General features: G+C 54.2%; 1 protein-coding gene across 1 annotated transcript; it reads left to right on the top strand.

The window, feature by feature from the left end:
- Positions 1-321: 321 nt before the first annotated feature.
- On the top strand, positions 322-9994 carry LOC134496057 (mucin-3A-like). The gene is made up of 10 exons (XM_063301814.1): positions 322-525; positions 3307-3425; positions 4077-4135; positions 4422-4568; positions 5585-5640; positions 6121-6298; positions 7076-7246; positions 8950-9062; positions 9363-9457; positions 9872-9994. The coding sequence occupies exons 2-10, from the start codon at positions 3315-3317 to the stop codon at positions 9905-9907; spliced, it is 966 nt and encodes a 321-aa protein (XP_063157884.1). The 5' UTR covers positions 322-525; positions 3307-3314; the 3' UTR covers positions 9908-9994.
- Positions 9995-19319: the final 9325 nt, after the last annotated feature.

Here is a 19319-nt window from a genome sequence, read left to right on the forward strand (position 1 = left end):
TTCCCCAAGTATTTCTTCCTTTGTGTTTGAGAAGTGTCCTATTATACGCATAGAAGCAGGAGGGATTAGAAATTCCCCGTGCCTCAGAGTCAGGTAGTGCACGATAGACTGTTATTTTTTCTTCCAGCTGCTCATTGGTGATGTCAGGTGATGTGTCTCGTTCGAGAATAGTTTCTGATTCTTCCCATTGGAAAGTTTCTGTAGAAGAACATTTGGTTACATTGTAGAACACGATCTAATTCTAATTCTGACTTGAGATGATATGGTTTATGAATTGGTTTGTTCTTACGTGTGGGGTTTTTTATGTCTTTTTTTAGGTAACTCTCAGTGGGTAATGCTTTTAATGATTTCTTGCCATTTTTTCCTTTGTTTGGGCTAATTTTGTCCTTTTTTGTGAAGCTTCTACCACTGAAATTGTTCCCCCCAAATGTTTGAATGGAGGGGTTCCCATTGGGGATCGCTGTCGATGTCCATCACCTTATACTGAGCCATTTTGCAAAGAGGCACAGAATGAAGTGCTTGTGGGTAAGTTCTCTTTTGTGCTCCTCTCAATTTCCTTGATTATGATGCTGGGTGTTGGGGCACCCGACTTTCATGTGGAATTCATGGCGGTCTTTGCAGGCCCGGCCATAACATGCCTGTATCTGAACAGCTTCAGAGCACTTTTATATATTTACATCCTGCCAAAATCCCCAAACTCTGGATGGTAGAATTCAGATAAAAAAACAGAAAAATGAATAAGGTATTATTCTGTGGGACATCTGGTAATTTTAAAATCCTCTGCAGTCAATTGCTATCCGACTGACTCTTGTTCGAATAAGTTTTTCCTAGCCTCCTTCAGTGATGCTGTGATTTTGAAGGCTGATGAAGATCCTGCTGACTTTGCAGGCTATGGGGCGATTTCCTTGTTAAAAGCATGGCTGATTTATAGATCACAGACAATGTGACCATCAATTATTTATCCTGCACCACTCCCTGCTTTTATAAACGTTTGTCAAAGGTCTGATGGTATTTGATCACTAGATGACATTCTGGATATACGTGCAGATAAAATGAAACCAGCAATGAACTTTTTGCTGGATGTGGAAGACCTTGAAGGAGGAGAGCTGTGTTAGTTTCCGGTGGCATATAATCAGAAGTCCGGGAGTGCCTTTTCTGACTAACTGGAATTAGTGGCTGCTGCTCAGGAAAGGTTCTGCCTCCGAGTGCTTCTGACTGGGTGTGGAAAAGAGCTTTGATCTGAGTTATTGCCAAGAACGGAGTAATAGAGAGTTAGTATATGTTATGTTAATCTATAGCTAATCTAATAGCTAATGAGCCTAAAAATATTAAATAATAGTTTTTATCAGACTGAATCAGCTAAAGATTTATTTATTTAAAGGCTTTCTATAAAAAGTGTGACCCTGGGTGGCATACAGTAAAAAACAAAATTTCAGTGAACAAAAACACAATAGAAAACACAGTTCACTGGATTCCCCAGATAATGTTTTTTAAAAGATGGGCTCCCCACCCCATTATATTGGAAGCTTAAAATGAATTAGGGCCTCCTTGCTCATATAGGCTTGTCCTCCTATTGCTGTGCTTTGGCTTAATATCTCTAAGACTGTTAAAATGTTGTCAGAAAGATCAGTAAGGTTTAAAGATGTGAATGTTGCTCTTGAAGTAAATACCAAAAACTTGAAACATTATTCTGTTAAGAAGTATAGATTTATTAAGCTGGCGGCAGGGGCAGCAAAAAAGATTACTTTTCGGTGTTAGTAAGACAGCATGATAGATTTATGCTCTTGGACCATCAATAACTCTTTTTTATTACAAATTGGGTCTTTATGAGAGTAGTAGAAAGATGGGTCAGTCTTAAACTGTGTGGCCAAGTGTTAATGATATGTTTAAAAATTAAGCTGAATTAAGAAATAAAGGAGAGAGAGAAAAAGAAAACAGCAACAACACAAAGGCAAATAAAGGAGAAAAGGACGCAAGGAAACAGCTGAAATATAGCAGCCTTTATGAAACCTGGTTTAGCTGCTTCCTTTTGCTTTTTTCTCCTTTGTTTGCACTTTTTCCTTTTTTACATCTTTATTTCTTCCTCACCCCATCCCCTATTTTGTATGTTCAACCAATATACAGTATTGAGTAGAAATATACTTTTTACTCAGAAGTAAAAAGACATTCAAAATATCTATGTAACATATCTGGAAAATCTTTAGTAGGATTGTAATAATTAGTAAAGGCAGTGTATTTATTAAAAAGCTTTATCACCAATGTTAAAAAAATAAACTTCTGGATCACTTATTTCTTCTTCCACCACAAATTTGGAGCACATGTCCATCAAATCACATGTCAGAAATGAACGGCATCACACGGTTGTGCGGTGGGAGAAGATCGGCTGAGGTTAGCTTTAAGGGGCTGGGCAGGAGAACAGGCTGAAGGTGAACCCAGACGAGATGGCCTCCTTTCTCCATCATGGCGAGTCTCTTGAGGAGATAGTGCTGCTCCCGAGAGAGCGGATCTCTGACTCAGGGGTCTTCCTGGACTTCTACTGCTGCTACTGCTGCAGAAGGTCCCTTGCTTAGCATTGGCTGTGCACCAGTTATGGTGCTGACTGGAATGGGAGGCCTTGCTGTTATGCCTTATGCCCTCCTTACCACTCGCCTGGACTGTTGCAATGCACTGTTCAGTGGCCTGTCTTAGGAGACCGCTTGGTCCAGAATACAAGGGTCTGGGAGGTGGGGGATGCTCAGGACTGTGGCCGTGTGACCCCCAGTTCTGTAGGTTTTCAGGAGCAATTGAAAGGGCTGGTTGTCCCCTTCCAAGCCTGCGTGGCTTGACCCTTGGATCCTACACATTCAGCTACCCTGAGTGAGCTCAGAAGGAAGGAATGCTGAGGTCCCTGCCCGTGGGAGGGGAGGGTGGCGAGATGGAACACCTTCCTAGTGGCACCGCCTGCTCTTTGGCACACCCTGCCTCCTAGAAAAAGGACCCCTCCCACCCTGGCCATGAAAATGGTATGGTTCAAGGGTGTGTGGGCACCAAAGGTATGAAGGTGTTAACAGGAACATTGTTTTTATGGGCTTATTCTTCAGATGGGTACATGGGCACCAAAAGAACCAGGGTGTTAGCTGGATTTCTCTTTTTATGAGTTTACTGTTCTTCTTTTGGGAAGTGGAGATCTGTGAACACTTGGATAAGTAAATAAACCCTTTCGATTGAAGCCTGAAGGGGAGGGGTAAGGGGCAAGGGAGAGTGGTAGCACGCGGGCACTTGTTTGGAGACCCACTGATGCTTTAATTCTCCTGCATTTTCTGGCAGTGAAGGTTATGGCTACAATCAACATCACTGTCAAAGTGATCAACATGGAATTTAAACCGGGGATGGCTACTCCTGGCTCGGCTGATTTCCTATCCTTTGCAGCACACTTTAAGAGACAGGTGAAGTGGGTGGTGGGTGGTGTGAAGGGGCCCTGACATTCTGCTCAGAGTCCTGCGAGTCCGGAGCTCCTCTCGTCCTGTCCCAGGGTCTGTGGTTTACAGCCAGTGGCAGCAACGGCCTCAGGTATCTGCAGCTCAGATACAGCACAATGCAAAGGAGGCCTGGTCAAGGGCAGTAGTTCCCCCTCTGCCTGGTGATGAGGCGGGGGGCTTGGAGGGACAAACTGGCCCTTTGATCTTTTCTGACTGTTGATCAGGCTTTGGTGCAGGCAGATGTTCCCAAAATCTGACACACAGATTTAGTTTTGTAACTGGATGAAGATTGGAGACCAGCAAGTTGGTTTTGAAAAGCCAGGTTCTTGGTCTCATCCTGGATGATCAAGAAAGGTCAGGCCTATGGCTGACCAGGCTTGAGGTGCTCCGTAACTGGGGTGGAGGCCTTGGCTTCTGCCTGTGGCCTCTTGGTGGGCGCTGAACATTGGAAGGACTTAGGCTTGCCCAAAGGCCCCCCTTGCAAATTTGGGGTGAGATAGCACCCACTTCGGGTGGACACCAGCCTCTCTGCACATTCCAAGAAGTCCTTTCATAATGATGACATCTCACTTGGCATTTTCTCTCCCATAATTGCCCCTTCTCTCTCTGTGCGTGCAGATGAATATTTTCTATGCAGATGTTCCTGGGTACCAGCATGTAACTGTGATTCAACTGAGGTAAGCGATGTGAGAGCCCAGAGGGGACTGTTTGGGGGAGACAGTCGCTTGTCCACACATTCCCCCAACCCCTCCTTGGGCAACAGCCCCACCCTAGGCAGCAGAACTTTACTCCAGATGCTCTTGCAAGCCCTCTGCCCAAGATGGCCAAGGCCAGGACACACATCGTCTCACAGTGGTGCCATTGGAGCAAGGCTTGGGGCAGAGGCAGAAAAGCCAGCAGGCCTGGTGTATGCCTCCTTGACATTGTGAAGAAGTTTTTTCCTCCCTTTTTCTTTCCTGCCAGCAAGGGCAGCATTAAAGTGGATCATGAGGTGGTCCTGCAGGTGTCTTTCTCTGAGTTTAAGGCCTTCTACGCTGCAGCCATGCGGAGAATTGAGGAGAAGCTGCACAGCACGGCACCGACAATATGCTCCTCTGAGGACAAAGGTGAGTGTGAGTGCGTTGGCTCAGCCCCACTGCTGGCAGCCCCGGTGCAGAGGGACTCTGAGCCAGCCAGCCGGCGGGTCCCTGGCAAAGATCCCACCTGATTTCCTTGTCTGGCTCCTGATGAGGAAGTGAGGGCAAGCCAGCAAACCTGTTATTGGAAAATTGCCCCAAAAGGGGCGGCAGAGGGGCAGTGGGGGCTGCTTTGCTGCTGTTGTTAAGAGAGTGAAGGGCAGGGAAGGGGGCTCTTCTCCTGCCCCCCCCGGCCCTTCTTGCTCTGCTGTCGCTGTTGGCAATGCTCCTTGGGGAAGGAGCAAGGGGCAGGGAAGGCAGAGGGTCTGTGCAGATGTGGGGACAGGGCCCTGGGGTGGAGGTGACAGCCAGCTGGAAGAGCAACCTCCGGCAGGTGTTCCGTGAGGCCAATATGCTCCAGGCCTGGGAAAAGCCCGCTTCCTGGGCAGCTCCGGTTTCTCTGGCAGCCAAGGCTGAGGGGGCTGCCCAGGAAGCAGGCCTGTGGCTGGGCCGGAGTGACAGCTCTGCCAGCTGCCGACCTCCCTCCTGTGACCCAGAGCGTTGGCCCTCCTCTGTTTTCACCGGGAAAGTGCCACTCCCCTGATCTGCCTCAGAAGCAGGCTGGCCCCAAGAGCAAGGCCTTCTTGCAGGTCTGACCCTCCCCCTCCCCACAGGGCATCATCCCAGCAGGGAAGGGGCATGGAGGGGCCTCCTCTCCATTTGGGGGGAGCACAAGGACGCTCCTGAGCACCAGGGACGGTCCTGCAAAGGCCAGATGCTTCCAGCAGATGGCCCTGGAACTCCAGCTGGGGCTTGGTCTGCCTTCTGATGGCTGTGGGAGGGATTTAGGATTTTAAAGAGCAAATTGTTACTTGGGCCCATCCTCTTGCGGGGAGCTCCCATCTGTTTGGTTCTCCTCTGGGCTCTTTGCCCAGATTGGTGCTCATGAAAGTGTCACTTTCCCAATGGCAGCAGAAGGCTTTTAATCACATGCTTCTCTCTTTCAGATAGTCTGTGTTTTAAATCAAATGACTCTCTGGTGACTCCAGTGCCACTCAGCCTTGAAGGTGAGAGCTGGTGTGTGTGTGTGTGTGTGTGTGTGTGATAGAGAGAGAGAGAGAGAGAGAGCAGGTAGAGGGCGACGCCTGGTGCCATGGGCACCTTCCTGGGCACCTAAGGGGGCATGAGAGAAGCAGCAACAGGGCAGAAGGAACCAGAGGAAACAAGGCAGGCCCTTCTGCCAGGGGTCTCAGTGGGGCGCATTTTATCTGCGGGAGCATGAAGAAAATATCCACCGGGCAAGGACAGTGGCATGAGACACGTTCTCCCACAACACGGCGCTCAGCCTCATCCGACAACATTGCGCAAGGGACTGGGGAGTGGCTGTGTGGCACTTGCAGGGCAAGAGCAGCAGCAGAGGTTGGGTGGTGCTGTGGACTCCTGGGTTCCCAGAGGCACCCGGGCCAGAGGGTTGTGACTGGGATACTGCGATTGGGTTGGGCGCATTGGTCCTTGGCTAACTCAGCTCTTCTCCTCCACCCTGCTAGATTTGTCCAAAGTATGCAAGAAGGACTCTGTGATCACCCAACAGCTCCAGCCGTATTATGTGGCCCGAAACGTCAGCAACCAGTTGAAGTGTGTCTCCAATTGCAGCTTTTTGCACCCTGAACCCTTTCGCTGCGAACAGGGAAGCTGCTACATTAAGCCCAATGGGCCAAACTGCTAGTGAGTAGGGCATGGGGCAGCTGCATCCGAGGCATGCAGGGCCAAGCCCCTTTGCTACGTCATTAAGCCAACCTACTGAACTTCCTTTGGAAATCCTAGCACAATTCCGTGGGCAAAAAATTTCCGGAGCCCCTGCCCCTTCCTTGTGAGGAGGCAGCAGAGGAACAGCCTCAAGGCCCGCAGAGTGGACTTCAGCCCAGGCTCTCAGGCCCCACTTGGGCTGCTTGGGGTTGGGAGCAGGGAGGGCCTGGGAGGGTGGGGGAACAACCCTGCCGACTGGGAGAAAGAGCCCCCCCCACCCGAGACCTTTAAGGAGCACATCTGAAAGGGGGCTGCCCAGAGTGGCCCTGGTTGAAAAGGGGCTGCCCTGGGGCAGATGCTCTTGGCCAAGAACAGCTGCAGATGGCACTTCTTGCAGCACTCACCCCCAGCTACAGCCCCCCACCTCCCAGCACGGTTCCTTGGGTGCCTTGGGAGCAAGGCGGAGTGGATCACATTGGGCTGTGCCCGATGGGCTCTTGAAGCCCAGGACTTACCCGCAGCTTGGTTCTTCCTGCTGTCCCACTGGTGAAGGAAAACAAAGAGGGGGCTGCCCCCTCCTCCCTTCGGCTCACGGTCCCACATGCTGCGGGGCATCCGGGATGCTGCACATTCAACCAGAGTCTGTCGGAGTGGGCAGCTATCCTAAATGAAATGCAATGAATACATAATTAAAAACCTCCCGTTTGTAATGAGGGTGGCATCCCCAGGCCTGTGACTCTGCCTTTCCTTTTCCAGCTGCGAGCAGTCGGATGCCTACTGGTACACTGGCCGCCACTGTGACCAAGGCATCAGCAAGGTGGGGGTGGCCGTGGGGGTGGCCCTGGGTCTGGCGGTGCTGGTGCTCCTGATCCTCATCCTGGCTGCCCTCCTCTGCTGGCAGCGCTGCTGCCCACAAAAAGACCGCAGGTGAGTTGCGCCTCGGGGGCTCTGCTGCTTCCATGGGCTCGGGGCCTTGACTTGGCCTTGAGGGGTGTCTCCATGGCCAGTGCTTGGGAAGCCCTTATCCAGTCTCTCCCAGCTGCCTTGCGACCCCTTCCCTCCCTTGCCCACATCGTGATGCGGGCAAGGGATTGGCTTTGCGGTTGTTGTGTTTATTTTTCACAGGTACGCACCACTCCTCAAAACAACTGTTTTCACAGGGCAATTTGCCAGTGGCTTAAAACTGCAATCCAAACAGAAACAGCAGCAGCTGGAAATAAGCAAACATTTATAATTCTAAGCCACAGGCGTGAAATCCGCTCAAAGGCTCCCACTGCAGCACAAAAGAGTGTAAAATATGAACGTATTAAAAAGACTCAGAGTAGCCTATTGAGCCCCGTGGTTGGGCACTGAGCACCCAAACTACATATGTATCAGCACACACACATGCACAGAGATATTTGCACTTCTCCCAGCGATGCTGATGACCGATGGGGGTCAGAAATTACTTCCCCCCCCCCAACCTCCTGTGGCTGCAGTTCAGCTCTGGCTGGTTTTCTGCAAGGCCCAACAGCTCCTCGGGGCAAAAGCCAGCTCTGGAGGGTCCCTTGTCTGGCCACAGAGGTGTTCCACGGCCGAGGCCAGAGGCTGCCTCTGCTAGAGCCCTCCTCGCTGCCACCGTGCGGGGACGGAGCTCTTCTCTGGAGGGAGGCTCAGCAAAAAGTGGAGCCTTGCGCAGGCTCTGGAAAGCTGCCATGCTTGCATGGCCTGGAGAGCAGCTCTCCACTTGTGACTGGCGGAAGGGGGATGCTCCTTCCTATCCGACGTATTCTCCAAAGAGAAGCAGGTGGTTACCAAGGAACGGACATTCTTTTAGCGATTCACTGCAGAAAGCCCCCAGCCAGCTTTCACACTTAAGGGAGGACTCGAACCCATGGTTTCCTGCTTTCTAGCCCAGCACCTTTGCTGTTGCACCTGATGGGCTCTCTCTCTATTCCCCGCCTAAAAACACCAGGTGGCGTTTGGCAGTCACTATCAGCACAGAAGGGCGAGTGGCTTCTTCAGAAGGAGGCTCCGGAGCAGCCACCCAAAACGCCACGCTGGATGGATTGGGGGGCTTGAAAGGTGGTGGCAATAAACTTTCCCACCAGGAGACCTGGCACTTCAGCAGCTGGCTCGGGTGGCAATGGGGAAGCTGCCCCGCCTCTATGGACATCTCCAGAAGTGGCTTGCCCAGTGGCAACTTGGGAGCCAGCCACTGCTCCCCGGCCAACTGGGACCGTCCAGACGCAGAGCGCTTTGGGCAGGCCAGGGCAGAGGAAGCTCGGACCCCAGCTGGAGCTGCCCACCCCAGTACTGCCAAGCATCTAAGGTCCAAGGCGGCCCAGGAGAAGGCCTCCCTGGGTGGCACCTGTGATCTGCTGTGGTTGGGGTCTGGGTTCGAATGATACAGCTGTAGCTAAGGATTAGCACCCCAGAGCACCCCAGAGGCCAGGGCGGGGATTCCCTCTTCCGTGGCACGGCTCCTTTCGTGTCACCCATCACCACCTTCCTCTCAGCTGCTCGGGCGGGAAAAGCAAGAGTGCGTCTTTCCCAGCTGAACATCTGCCGTGGCAGCAAGTTCAGCCTGAAGTCCCACTGGCGGCCTGAAAGGACAGCTCTCCCTGACGCCTCTTCTGCATCTCTCCCAGGCGGCTGCGTTCAGATCCCAACGAGGAGAAATGGTACGAGAATGAGTCAGACTGGGTGGCCAGGCCTCAGGGCTTCGCCCCGCAGAGCCCCGAAGCCCAGCACCAGGTGCCAGGTAGGTCCTGCCAGGAGGCTCTCTGGAAGAGGCCAACCCACGCTCCCTTCCTGAGTCTGCCAGAGGGCAAAGGCGCCCAGGGGCTGGAACCTGCCGGGGTGCCAAAGGGGAACAAGGGGCTGGAAACCTCTTGGCCACTGCTCCTGACCTGCGTGGTGTCTGAGGAGGGGTGAGGATGTGCGCAGGGTTCCCTCACTGGCCCTGTGCCTGGACACCCCTCTGCCCCCATTCTTGGTGAGGGACCCTCGAGGCCAGGGGCATCGATGGGCCTCACAGGGCCCCCTCTGCTCTCTCCCGCAGACCCCTCTGCCAGCGCTGGCGGGGAGGACGCCCGCTCCGCATCTGAACAGGGAGGCTTCCAACCTTGGCTGGACAAAGTGGACACATCCCTCCAGGTCCAGAAGTGGGGGAGAGGGGGTGGGAAGGGGAGGGGGATATGGACGGCAGCCCCCCCCACCCCGGAGGACCGAGGGCAGGACTGGGGCTGCTAAGCTTGGAGAGGAAAGGAAGTAGGGCAGGAGGAGGAACCGGAGCACAGAAGGCACCCCCCCCTGCAGCTGGGGCAGGGAGGGGGCAGCAATGGATGTCAGCAAGGACAATTTCTAGAGGGAAGGAGTGAGGGAGTGAGGGAGGGGGTCTCTGGCCCCAATCTCAGCTGGGGCCTGCAGACACTCCAGCCATCAGGCAGGGCTCCCACAGGGGCTTCCCAGGGGCCCCACTCTGGCCCCTGGGGAAGGGGGAGCTGGCTTGCCTCCCTTGGTCCTCTGGATGGTCCAAAGCCAACACCCCATTTGGCCCTCCTTTTGCAGGCACGGATTGCTCGGCCCCGAATAACCCAGCTCTGAAGAAGCCTTGGGAGTCAACGCTGGATCAGAGCAGGGCCAGTGGTGGCTTGTCCCAAGGTCCGGGCACTCCCTGGCGGTCTGCTGTGTGCCCCCCCCCCCGCCATCCCCAGAGCTGGGCACTGGGGTGCCTTTGTTTTTAGCCTTGCAGCCGAGTAAGCAGCTCGCTCCTCTCTGAGAGCGTGTGTGCATGCACAAGCCTGTAAATATGTTTTTGTGCTTTCTGTAAAATAAATTTTTATAGAAATGTCTGGTGTGTGATTTTTCTGATCTCCTGGGCCAACCGCTTCCTAGCCTACTCTGACAGCCTTGGGGTGGCTCCTGAAGCAGTGGGTGGGGAAGGGGCCTTGGCAGGATGCCGTGGACTTCTGCTACCCCTGGACGCTGAACTGCATGTGAGCTGTTGCTGGTGGCAGCATACGCCGTTGGAGTCCTGCAAAGACACGGGGCCCCTGGGGGCAAGAGGCCTGCTGCCGCCACCCCTGGCTCGCGACTCCCATGCTGTCTCTGCAGGCAGGAGCACAGTGAGTCGTGCTTTGAGTGAGATGAATGGTGACTAAATTTGAAAAACAAACAAACAAACAAACAAATAAAACCGCTAAAAAGCCATCCAAGGCCACCCTGCCTTCCCCGACGACTGTCACCCTCCTGCTTTAGTTTGGACTGCTGCTTCCTCCTCCTGCAATTACCCGGGCGTGGGGGAGTGCCCAATGCACCGCACCCCCGGACCTCCAGGAGCTCATACTGGGATGTGCAAGTCACACATATGAGAGGGATGGAGCAGGGGGGCGCATATGTTTGCCCTGGGCTTCTGTGGGCCAGGCACTGACAGGGCTTACCCCGAGCTTAACCCCCTGGGCTGAGGGGGTGTGTCCTGCCAACAACGGTCTGGCTTTGAACCTGATGCTGTGCCACGACCCATCCACGCCCCTCTGGCCTCGGATCAGCTCTGGGCACAGCCTTGGGAGCAGCGCTTTGCCTGCCTTGCAAGTAATAAAAGAGAATCAGCTGAAGGGCCCCTTCTTGGTCTCTCAACGCGAGGCAGGTGGGAGGGCAGCGGCCCAGCCAGGCCTCCTTCAGTCAGCGATTGGTGCTCGGTGAGGAGGGCTTGGACCACGGAGTTTCTGCCCAGAGATCCCCGCCTGGCCAACTGCAGGTGGACTCCATCCTGCTGAGGCCCACTGGGGGCTGCTCCCCTCTCCAGAGGAGATGGCCTTGTATGGCCTGGCCTGGCCTGGTGGCATAGGGGGTGTGATGCTGGTTGTCTCATTGGGCGGCTGAAGGGCCTGTCACAGCCCTGGTGGCTGAGGGGGGCAGTGGGGCAGAATGGCAAGTCCCCAAAGGCTTGCAGGGTATCTCAGGGCAACGTCTGTCTTCTCCCCACCCCCCCCCCCATGTCTGTGGGGTGAGGGAGCTGGCTGTGAGAGGCAGGGCGGCTTCCGGTTCCTGAGCTGGGGGATCCTGCTGCTGTGCCCCCGACAGGCAGCCCCCGACGCAGTTCCCTCAAAATGTTCAGTCATTGCTGTCAAGTGTGGAGCCTCCTGGCTGCTTGTGGTGATTCAGGTGGGGGACCCTCCCTTGCGGTCAGCCCAGAAAGAATTTGGGATGGATCCGGAACTGGTGGGGAGCTAAGTGGTGGCAGAAGCAGGACTTTATTAATAAGCATCCTGGATAGAGGAGACTCTTAAAAGAATGATGTTTGTGCTGGGGGGGGGCAGTGGACTGTATGCACACAGACACGCACACACACACACACACACGCATGCACACACATTCCCAGAGTAGGCCTCCAACTGCTTCCCCTGCCCCCAGGGAGAAAGCCAAGTGTCCTGTGCAGACCATTCCCAGGAGGACCCTGACCAGCTTTCTGCGCTTCTGCTGCCCTCCCGCTCCTGGCAGACATCTGCCAAGGCAAGAGCAGTGCCCACTCAAGAAAGCTGCCCTTGGTGGGTAGCTCTGGCAATCAGCAAACGCCCAGACCCCAGGAGGGAGCTCAATGCCTCCCGCCAGCACCAGCGGTGGGGCTGGGACTGAACCAAACTGGGGAAGTGAAAGGCAGCTTTTCAGAGGGTGCAAGTCAGTTCTGCTCTTCCAGTATTCCTTTAGGGAGAACCTTTATTAAAGGCCTGCTGACTCAGAGGAAGCGTGCGGTAAAATGGAGAGGCTCAGCTCATGCAATGCTTTGTGCGAATGAGGGCAGCTGCTGGATTCAGCGTGCAAGGTGGAATAAGTGGGCAGCTGAGCAATTGGCTCAAGCTGTGGTTGGGGGCAGCTGAGGAGAGCCGAGAAGCCCTGGGGAACACGCAGAAGCAAGAACGGTTGGCGAGGACAGAAGCTTCAGCGAACAGGTTGGCACAAACTCCATTCTGTTTTCCTTCTCTTATCTCATGCCTTTAATCATGAAAGCAGATGTTGACAAATAGTGCTGCTAATTCAGAGGGGATGTATTGGACTGATAGGGATTGTTGTAATTTTGTATGAATTTTGCTAAAACCTACAGTTGCAAATAAATGTATATACAATACATTGTTTAATTGTTGTGACCTGGGATGTGCCCGCTCGAGCTGATCTCACCGGATGGGTGGAAACATACTCAAGCAGGTAGTTCCCCGAGTAGCCAGGCCCTATGCCATGGAGGGCTTTATGGATGATAACCAACACATTGAATTGTACCCAGAAGCCAACCGGTAACCAGTGCAGCTCATGAAGCAGTGGGGACACATGTGCACACCAAGGCATGCTCTCCACTACCTGTGCCACAGCATTCTGGACCAGCTGCAGCTTCTGCGTGGCCTTCAAGAGCAACACCATGTAGAGCTCATTACAGTAATCCAGTTGTGAGGTGACCAAGGCATGAGTGACTGTCTGAGGGGCCTCAGTGTCCAAGAAGGGACACAACTGGCACATCACATGGACCTGTGCAAAGGGCCCCTTGGCCACAGCTGCCACTTGTTCTTTGAGCAGGGCTGTGAGTCCAGGAGGACCACCAGACTGTGCACCAGTCTTGCACGGGGAAGTTCTACCTCACTGAAGACTAAAGATGGAATATGTCATGACCTCGTTGCAAGGCACAAAGAGCCTCACAACGTGGATCATGATCATTAAGGAAAAGGGGAAGGAGATAATCAAACCAGGGATTAACACAAGCACCCAAAGGCACCCACACCCATGGACCCATAAGCAACTGAAAAGAGAGACGTCAGAGGAATGAAGATAAGACGCACATGGTGCCCTGGAGGACACAACCGTCGCAGGGAGACAAAGAAGACACCGGGGAAAATGCCCAAGCAGCCATCAAGGGTCCCATCAAGAGGGATCGGGGCATTGAGGGGTGGGGAAGCCCGGGGCAATACAGGAGGGTATAAAAGGGGCGCCCCCACACTACCTACCCCGTTCCCGTTTTTCGTTCTGTCAGCTATCATTCCAATAAACCAGAAATCCTTAATACCCATTAAGTGAGTCTGTGTCTTATTGTGAAGCGAGGCTGGCCCTGACAGAATATCCCTGGAAGTGGGGACAGGGGTGGGGGCAAAAAAACAAAGCCACTCAGTCTTGTCAGGACTGAATTTGAGTCTGTTTCTCCCCATCCAACCCCATCCAGGCTCTGGGCACTGGTCCAGGACTTTGAAAGCATCATTTGGTTGGCCTGGGATTTAGTTATTAATTTATTTACAGCACTTATATGGCTGCCTACCTCATATAATGATTCTAGGCAGCTCACAACAATCCATAAAAACATAGCCCAAGCCAAAAGTACCCTCATCCCCAGGTGCCACACCAAACTTCCTCTCAGCTCAACCCCCATCCTAGCTCAGTGCCTGGGGGAAGAGGCTGGTCTTTGTGGCCCTCCAGAAGGCTGAAAGGGCAGGCATCCCTTGGATATCAGGTGGGAGGCTGTTCCAGAGGGCTGGGGTGGCCCCTGGGAAGGTACGTCTCCTGAGTCCCATCAGGTGGCAACATTCAAGGGAAGGGACCTGGGTTGAGAGGTACAATTGGGGACTGTCAGCTTGTTGATGATGCCTAAACCCAAAATGACAGATGACCTCATCCAGCAGTTCACACAGCTAAGCAGCATCTAACACGGGCTTTCACTCATACTGTACTTGGTTAGAGGCGAGAGTCGCTGGGGGTTGGGCAGCATCTAAAGCATCGTTGTTGTCGTCATCTGCACAGTAGTGTCATGTGCTGCCTACTACTGAGTAAAACACAGACACCAATTCAGGGAAGATCAGGTTCTGGTTTATTTCAGCATAGTGCATAGCTAGAAAATGCTGAGAGCGAAGGGAGCGTGCCGGTATGGGGTTTAAATAGCCCGCGCCGGTCAGCGCCCCCCCCACCTTGGGTTGTGTCATCCTCCCAAGTCCTGTATGCTTCGTTGCCGGTAGGTGAGGGGTTGCGGGGCCCCTGCTGGTGCCCCGGGCTTCTCTCATAATCGTTTTCTTCCTCCGGCCAGTGATTGCTTTCAGCTGGGCGATATCCTTTGCATTCCTGCTGACAGCTTCAGGCGTGCCTCGTGATCCGCCCTGTCTTTGTCGCTCTTTCTTCCCCCTTTGTGTTCTCTTGACTGGGTTTTCCGGCCGGGGTCGTTCCCTTCTCCTCGGGGTCTGTGTCTGTTGTTGTGCGTCGCTTTGCTTATCTTTTAATCCCTTGCTCTTGTTTCCGTGGTATTGTTATATGTGCCGTTGTGCTGATGCATTCAGCTCAATGGTGCTCATGACATACTGCCCCCTTTTCGAATGGTAGCCCCCCCTGGCATTCCGGTTTTTCCGGGAGAGCTGTCAAAAATTTTTTTTTTTTTTTTTTTTGTATTTCCCGCCGGAGTGCTTTCACCCCTCCCCTTGCTCTGCCCTCTACCTCGTTTCCATCTTTTGGGTGTGTTCCGAGTGCGCATGCCTCGACCACACCCTGCGAGTGCGCATGCCTCGACCACACCCTGCGAGTGCGCATGCCTCGACCACACCCTGCGAGTGCGCATGCCTCGACCCCACCCTGCTCGTTCTTGCTCAGTTCGTCGTGAGAGGAGGCGTGGCTGGTCGGGTGCTGTTTCAACTCCAGGTAGGATCCTTATCTTTTTGTTTTGTTGATTGTTTTGTTTTGATGTTCGTCGTGTTGTCATGTGTGCATCCTGGCCATTTGCCCTCTGGCGATGCACCTATGACCAATCTTCCCTCCCCAATGGGCCCGGAGAGGGTGGGGGGAGGGTGAGTCTCAGGGGGGAGGAGGTCTACTCAAGTCGCAGGCTTGGGGGCTCCCTTCCCCTGGGGGCAATGCGGGTGGGGGGGGGGAGGCCCGAGGGGGGAAGTGTGTCCTAGGGGCTGGTTTGGCTGGGCGCCCCTTTGGTTTGTCGGGGTACGTCGTGTGGAATGCTCGGGTCAGGTCCGGTGCCTTAACGTGTTGAGCCGCCACCCATTCTGGGTGGGGGAAGTGTTTCCATTTTACTAAATAGTATAGTGTGCCCCGTTGACAGCGGGAATCGAGTATTTCTTTTACCTCGAAATGTTGTTGGCCGTCGATCATCACTGGGGAGGGCAGAGGCGTGCTTGGGTGCCATCGGGAGGTGGTTGCTGGTTTCAGGAGGCTGCTGTGGAATACCGGGTGGAGTCTCCTTAGATTGTGCGGCAGGTCCAGGCGTACTGCCACCGGGTTCACTATCTGTGTTACTCGAAGCGGCCCGATATACTTAGGCCCCAGTTTCTTCGAGGGTTGAGGTGATTTCATGAATTTGGTGGACAGGTAGACCATATCCCCTACCTGGAATGTCGGTTGCTGGCGCCGGTGCTTGTTGGCCTGTTCTTTGTAGGCGGACTGTGCTTCCTTCAGCGCTGCCGTGATTATTGGCCATGATTCCGCTATCTTCTGTCCCCAGTCACTAGCACCCACTTGGGGTCCCGGGGGTTGCGGTAGCTCCAGTATGGGTACGAACTCGCGCCCGGAGACTACTTCGAACGGGGTTTTCCCTGTACTCGTGTGAATGGCGTTATTGTAGGCGACTTCTGCAAATGGAAGCAGGTCGACCCAGTCGTCTTGGTGGTAATTGGTATATGAGCGTAGGAATTGTTCTAGTGTGGCATTGAGGATCTCTGTGGCTCCGTCCGTCTGGGGATGCCAGGCTGTGGATAGGGCTTGTTGGGTCCCAATCAGTTTTAGAAAAGCCCACCAGAATTTCGAGGTGAATTGTGTGCCCCTGTCGGTCACCACGCATACAGGACATCTGTGTAACCTGTACACGTGTACGAGGAAAAGTTTAGCCAGCTGCTGGGCGGATGGGACTGATGAGCAGGGGATGAAGTGTGCCTGTTTAGAAAAGTAGTCTTTCACTACCCAAATGGTTGTTTTCTTCTGGCTGGGTGGTAGATCTACTATAAAATCCATGGAGATTTCCTCCCATGGTCGGGAGGGCTCCGCCACCGTTTGTAGTAGTCCCGGGGGCTTACCCGGTGCCCGTTTGGCCATAGCGCATATCGGGCAGGATGCTACGTAGGCCTTAACGTCCCGTCTCAATGCGGGCCACCAGAATTGTCGTCGTGTTAGGTGCAGGGTCTTTAGAAACCCGAAGTGTCCCGCTTGTTTGCTGTCGTGTGATCTGCGCAGGATTGCCTGGCGCTGCGAGTCCGGGACATATATTCTGCCTTCCCCCCATGCTAAGTCCTGTTCCATTGTCACCTTGTCGGGGTTTGCTAGTAGCCAGGGGTCGGTTTTGAGGGCGGCGGTGAGGTCCGCGCGTATCCCTCCTGGCAGTTGCGGGTGGCGCCGTCTGGTCGCTGGTTGGCTTGCCGTCAGTTGAGACGTGGGGTTGAGCTGTTTCTGAGCGCTGCTTCGGGTGGTCACTGCCATTCCCAGCTGGGAGGCGGATAGGACCGTCCCAATCATATCTGGGACAGGCTCTTCGTATTGGGGCAGTTGGGAGAGGGCGTCAGCCAGGAAGTTCTTTTTGCCCGGTATGAACTTCAGTTGAAAGTTAAAGCGGCTGAAGAATTGGGCCCATCTGATCTGTTTCGGGCTGAGGTGTCTGGGCGTCCGGAGGGCCTTGAGGTTCCGGTGGTCTGTCCAGACCTCGAATGGTTGGGTGGCTCCTTCCAGTAGATGCCTCCATGTTTCTAGCACCGATTTTACCGCGAACGCCTCCTTCTCCCATACGTGCCAGCACCTTTCCGTCTCCGAGAATTTCCTTGACAGGTAGGCGCATGGTTTCAGGATTCCTGCAGGGTCCTTTTGGAGCAGTATGGCCCCCAGGGAGAAGTCTGAGGCGTCGGCTTGGACCACGGACGGCTGTTCTGGGTCCGGATGTGCGAGGATTGGCTCCGTTGTGAACAGCGCTTTCAGTCTGTTGAACGCTGTCTGACACGCGGGAGTCCAATTTAGTACTGTCCCTGGGTTCTTGGCTCGCCGTGTGTCCCCAACTCCTTTAGTTTTGAGGAGGTCTGTTAGGGGGAGGGCTATCTCCGCAAACCCCCATGCGAATGACCTGTAGAAGTTCGCGAAGCCGAGGAAGCTTTGAAGTTGGCACCTGTTACGTGGGCGTTCCCAATTCACCACCGCCTCGACTTTTGCGGGGTCCATTTCTATGCCTTCGCTGGAGATTTGGTACCCCAGGTAGTCTAGGCATGCTTTATGGAATTCGCACTTAGATGGTTTGGCATAGAGCTTCGCCCTTCTTAGCTTTTCGAGGACTTGCCTGACTAGGGTTACGTGTTCTTCGTGCGTCTGGGTGTAGATGAGGACGTCATCTATGTAAACTAGTACCCCTTTGAACAGGTGTTCATGCAATACCTCATTGATGAGCTGCATGAACACTCCCGGAGCCCCCGCTAGTCCGAATGGCAGTACCTTGTACTGAAAGGCGCCTAGGGGGCAGTTGAACGCTGTTTTCCATTCGTCCCCCTCCCTGATTCGGATCCTGTAATAAGCCTCGCGGAGGTCCAGTTTGGAGAATACTCTTCCCGTGGACAGGTGGGCGAGCATGTCTTTCACAAGGGGTAGGGGGTATTTATTGGATAGGGACGCCGCATTGAGGCCCCGGTAGTCGGTGCAGAGCCGTAAGGTGCCGTCTTTTTTCTCTCGGAATAGGACGGGCGCTCCGACCGGTGAGCATGCTGGCTCTATGAAACCCCTAGCCAGGTTTTTATCGATGAACTCCCGGAGGGTTGTCATCTCCTTCGGGGTCATCGAGTAAATCTTCGGCCTGGGTAAGGGGACATCGGGAAGCAGCTCAATTCTACAGTCCATCTTGCGGTGGGGGGGTAATTGGTCCGCCTCCTCTTCCCTGAAGACCTCTGAGAAATCAGCATATTGTTCAGGTAGGTCTTCTGGGGTTGCTGTGTTGTCCTGGGCTGCTGCCTCTGTCCGTCCCACTGTGGGGTTGATCCTGCCCACCGGAACTGGCGCCCGGTACGCGCCATCATTGAATTGGAAGGTGCGGGTCTTCCAGTTAATGTGCGGGTTGTTGGTCGCGAGCCACGGTATTCCTAGTACTATGATGGGTCGCCCTATGTGGGTTACCACAAAAGATGTTCGCTCGGTGTGGGTGCCCATTTGCAGGGTGACAGGCTCGGTCTGCGTCGTGGCTGGTTTCCCTCCCGCTGTTGAGCCGTCCAGTTGGTGGAAAGCCAGCGGTGTGGGGAGGGGGAGGCAAGGCAGGTCGAGCTTGGCGACGATGTCAGGGTGGATCAGGTTCTTGGGGCACCCCGAGTCCACTAGCGCCGCAGCCGTGGTGGCTCTGTTGCCGAAGGAAAGCCTGATTGTCCCCATTATTACGGAGCTTTCATCGCTCTGTCTATGTGTTTCGCGCCCCTGTTCCACCGCCTGCCTCGTGGCGCGTTTTAAGGCAGGCGGGGAGCGTTTCCCGCCAGCCAGTCTGGGACTTCGGCATCCTCCCCCGCCAAGTAAGCATCCAAGTCTTCGTCCGGTGTCGCTGTGGCTACGGTCATCCAGCGGTGGGTTAGTTGGTTTGAACGTCGTTTTCGGTGCGGGTTTGGGAGCACTAGTTAGTGTTCTGTTGGAGAAGCAGTCTGCCGCTTTGTGCCCCATTTTCCCGCACTTCGCGCAGGGTCCGCGAGCAAACTTCTTCTTTTGGTACGGGGGACCGGACGGCCCCAAGTGTGGCGCGGGTACCTTTGGGCTGGTGCTTGTTTTGTCCTCTGCCGTCGTCATTAAGAAAGTGCGATGAGTGTGTTCCGCTCTCACCGCTAGGTAGATCCAGGCTTGCAGTGTCTCCGGGTCATCCCGGTAGAGTGCCCATTGGAGTACCTCGCGGCTGAGGCCCCTTTTGAACATCTCTATCAGGGTAGTCTCGGACCAGTCGTTAATCTTCCCTGAGAGGGCTTTAAATTCGAGGGCGTAGTCCGCGACAGTTCGTGCGCCCTGTTTGAGGGCTTGAAGTGCACTTTTAACCCTCTCCTTGGCTAGCGGGTCCTCA

This window comes from Candoia aspera, chromosome 4, assembly GCF_035149785.1.
Source record: "Candoia aspera isolate rCanAsp1 chromosome 4, rCanAsp1.hap2, whole genome shotgun sequence".
In the NCBI taxonomy this organism is placed as follows: domain Eukaryota; kingdom Metazoa; phylum Chordata; class Lepidosauria; order Squamata; family Boidae; genus Candoia; species Candoia aspera.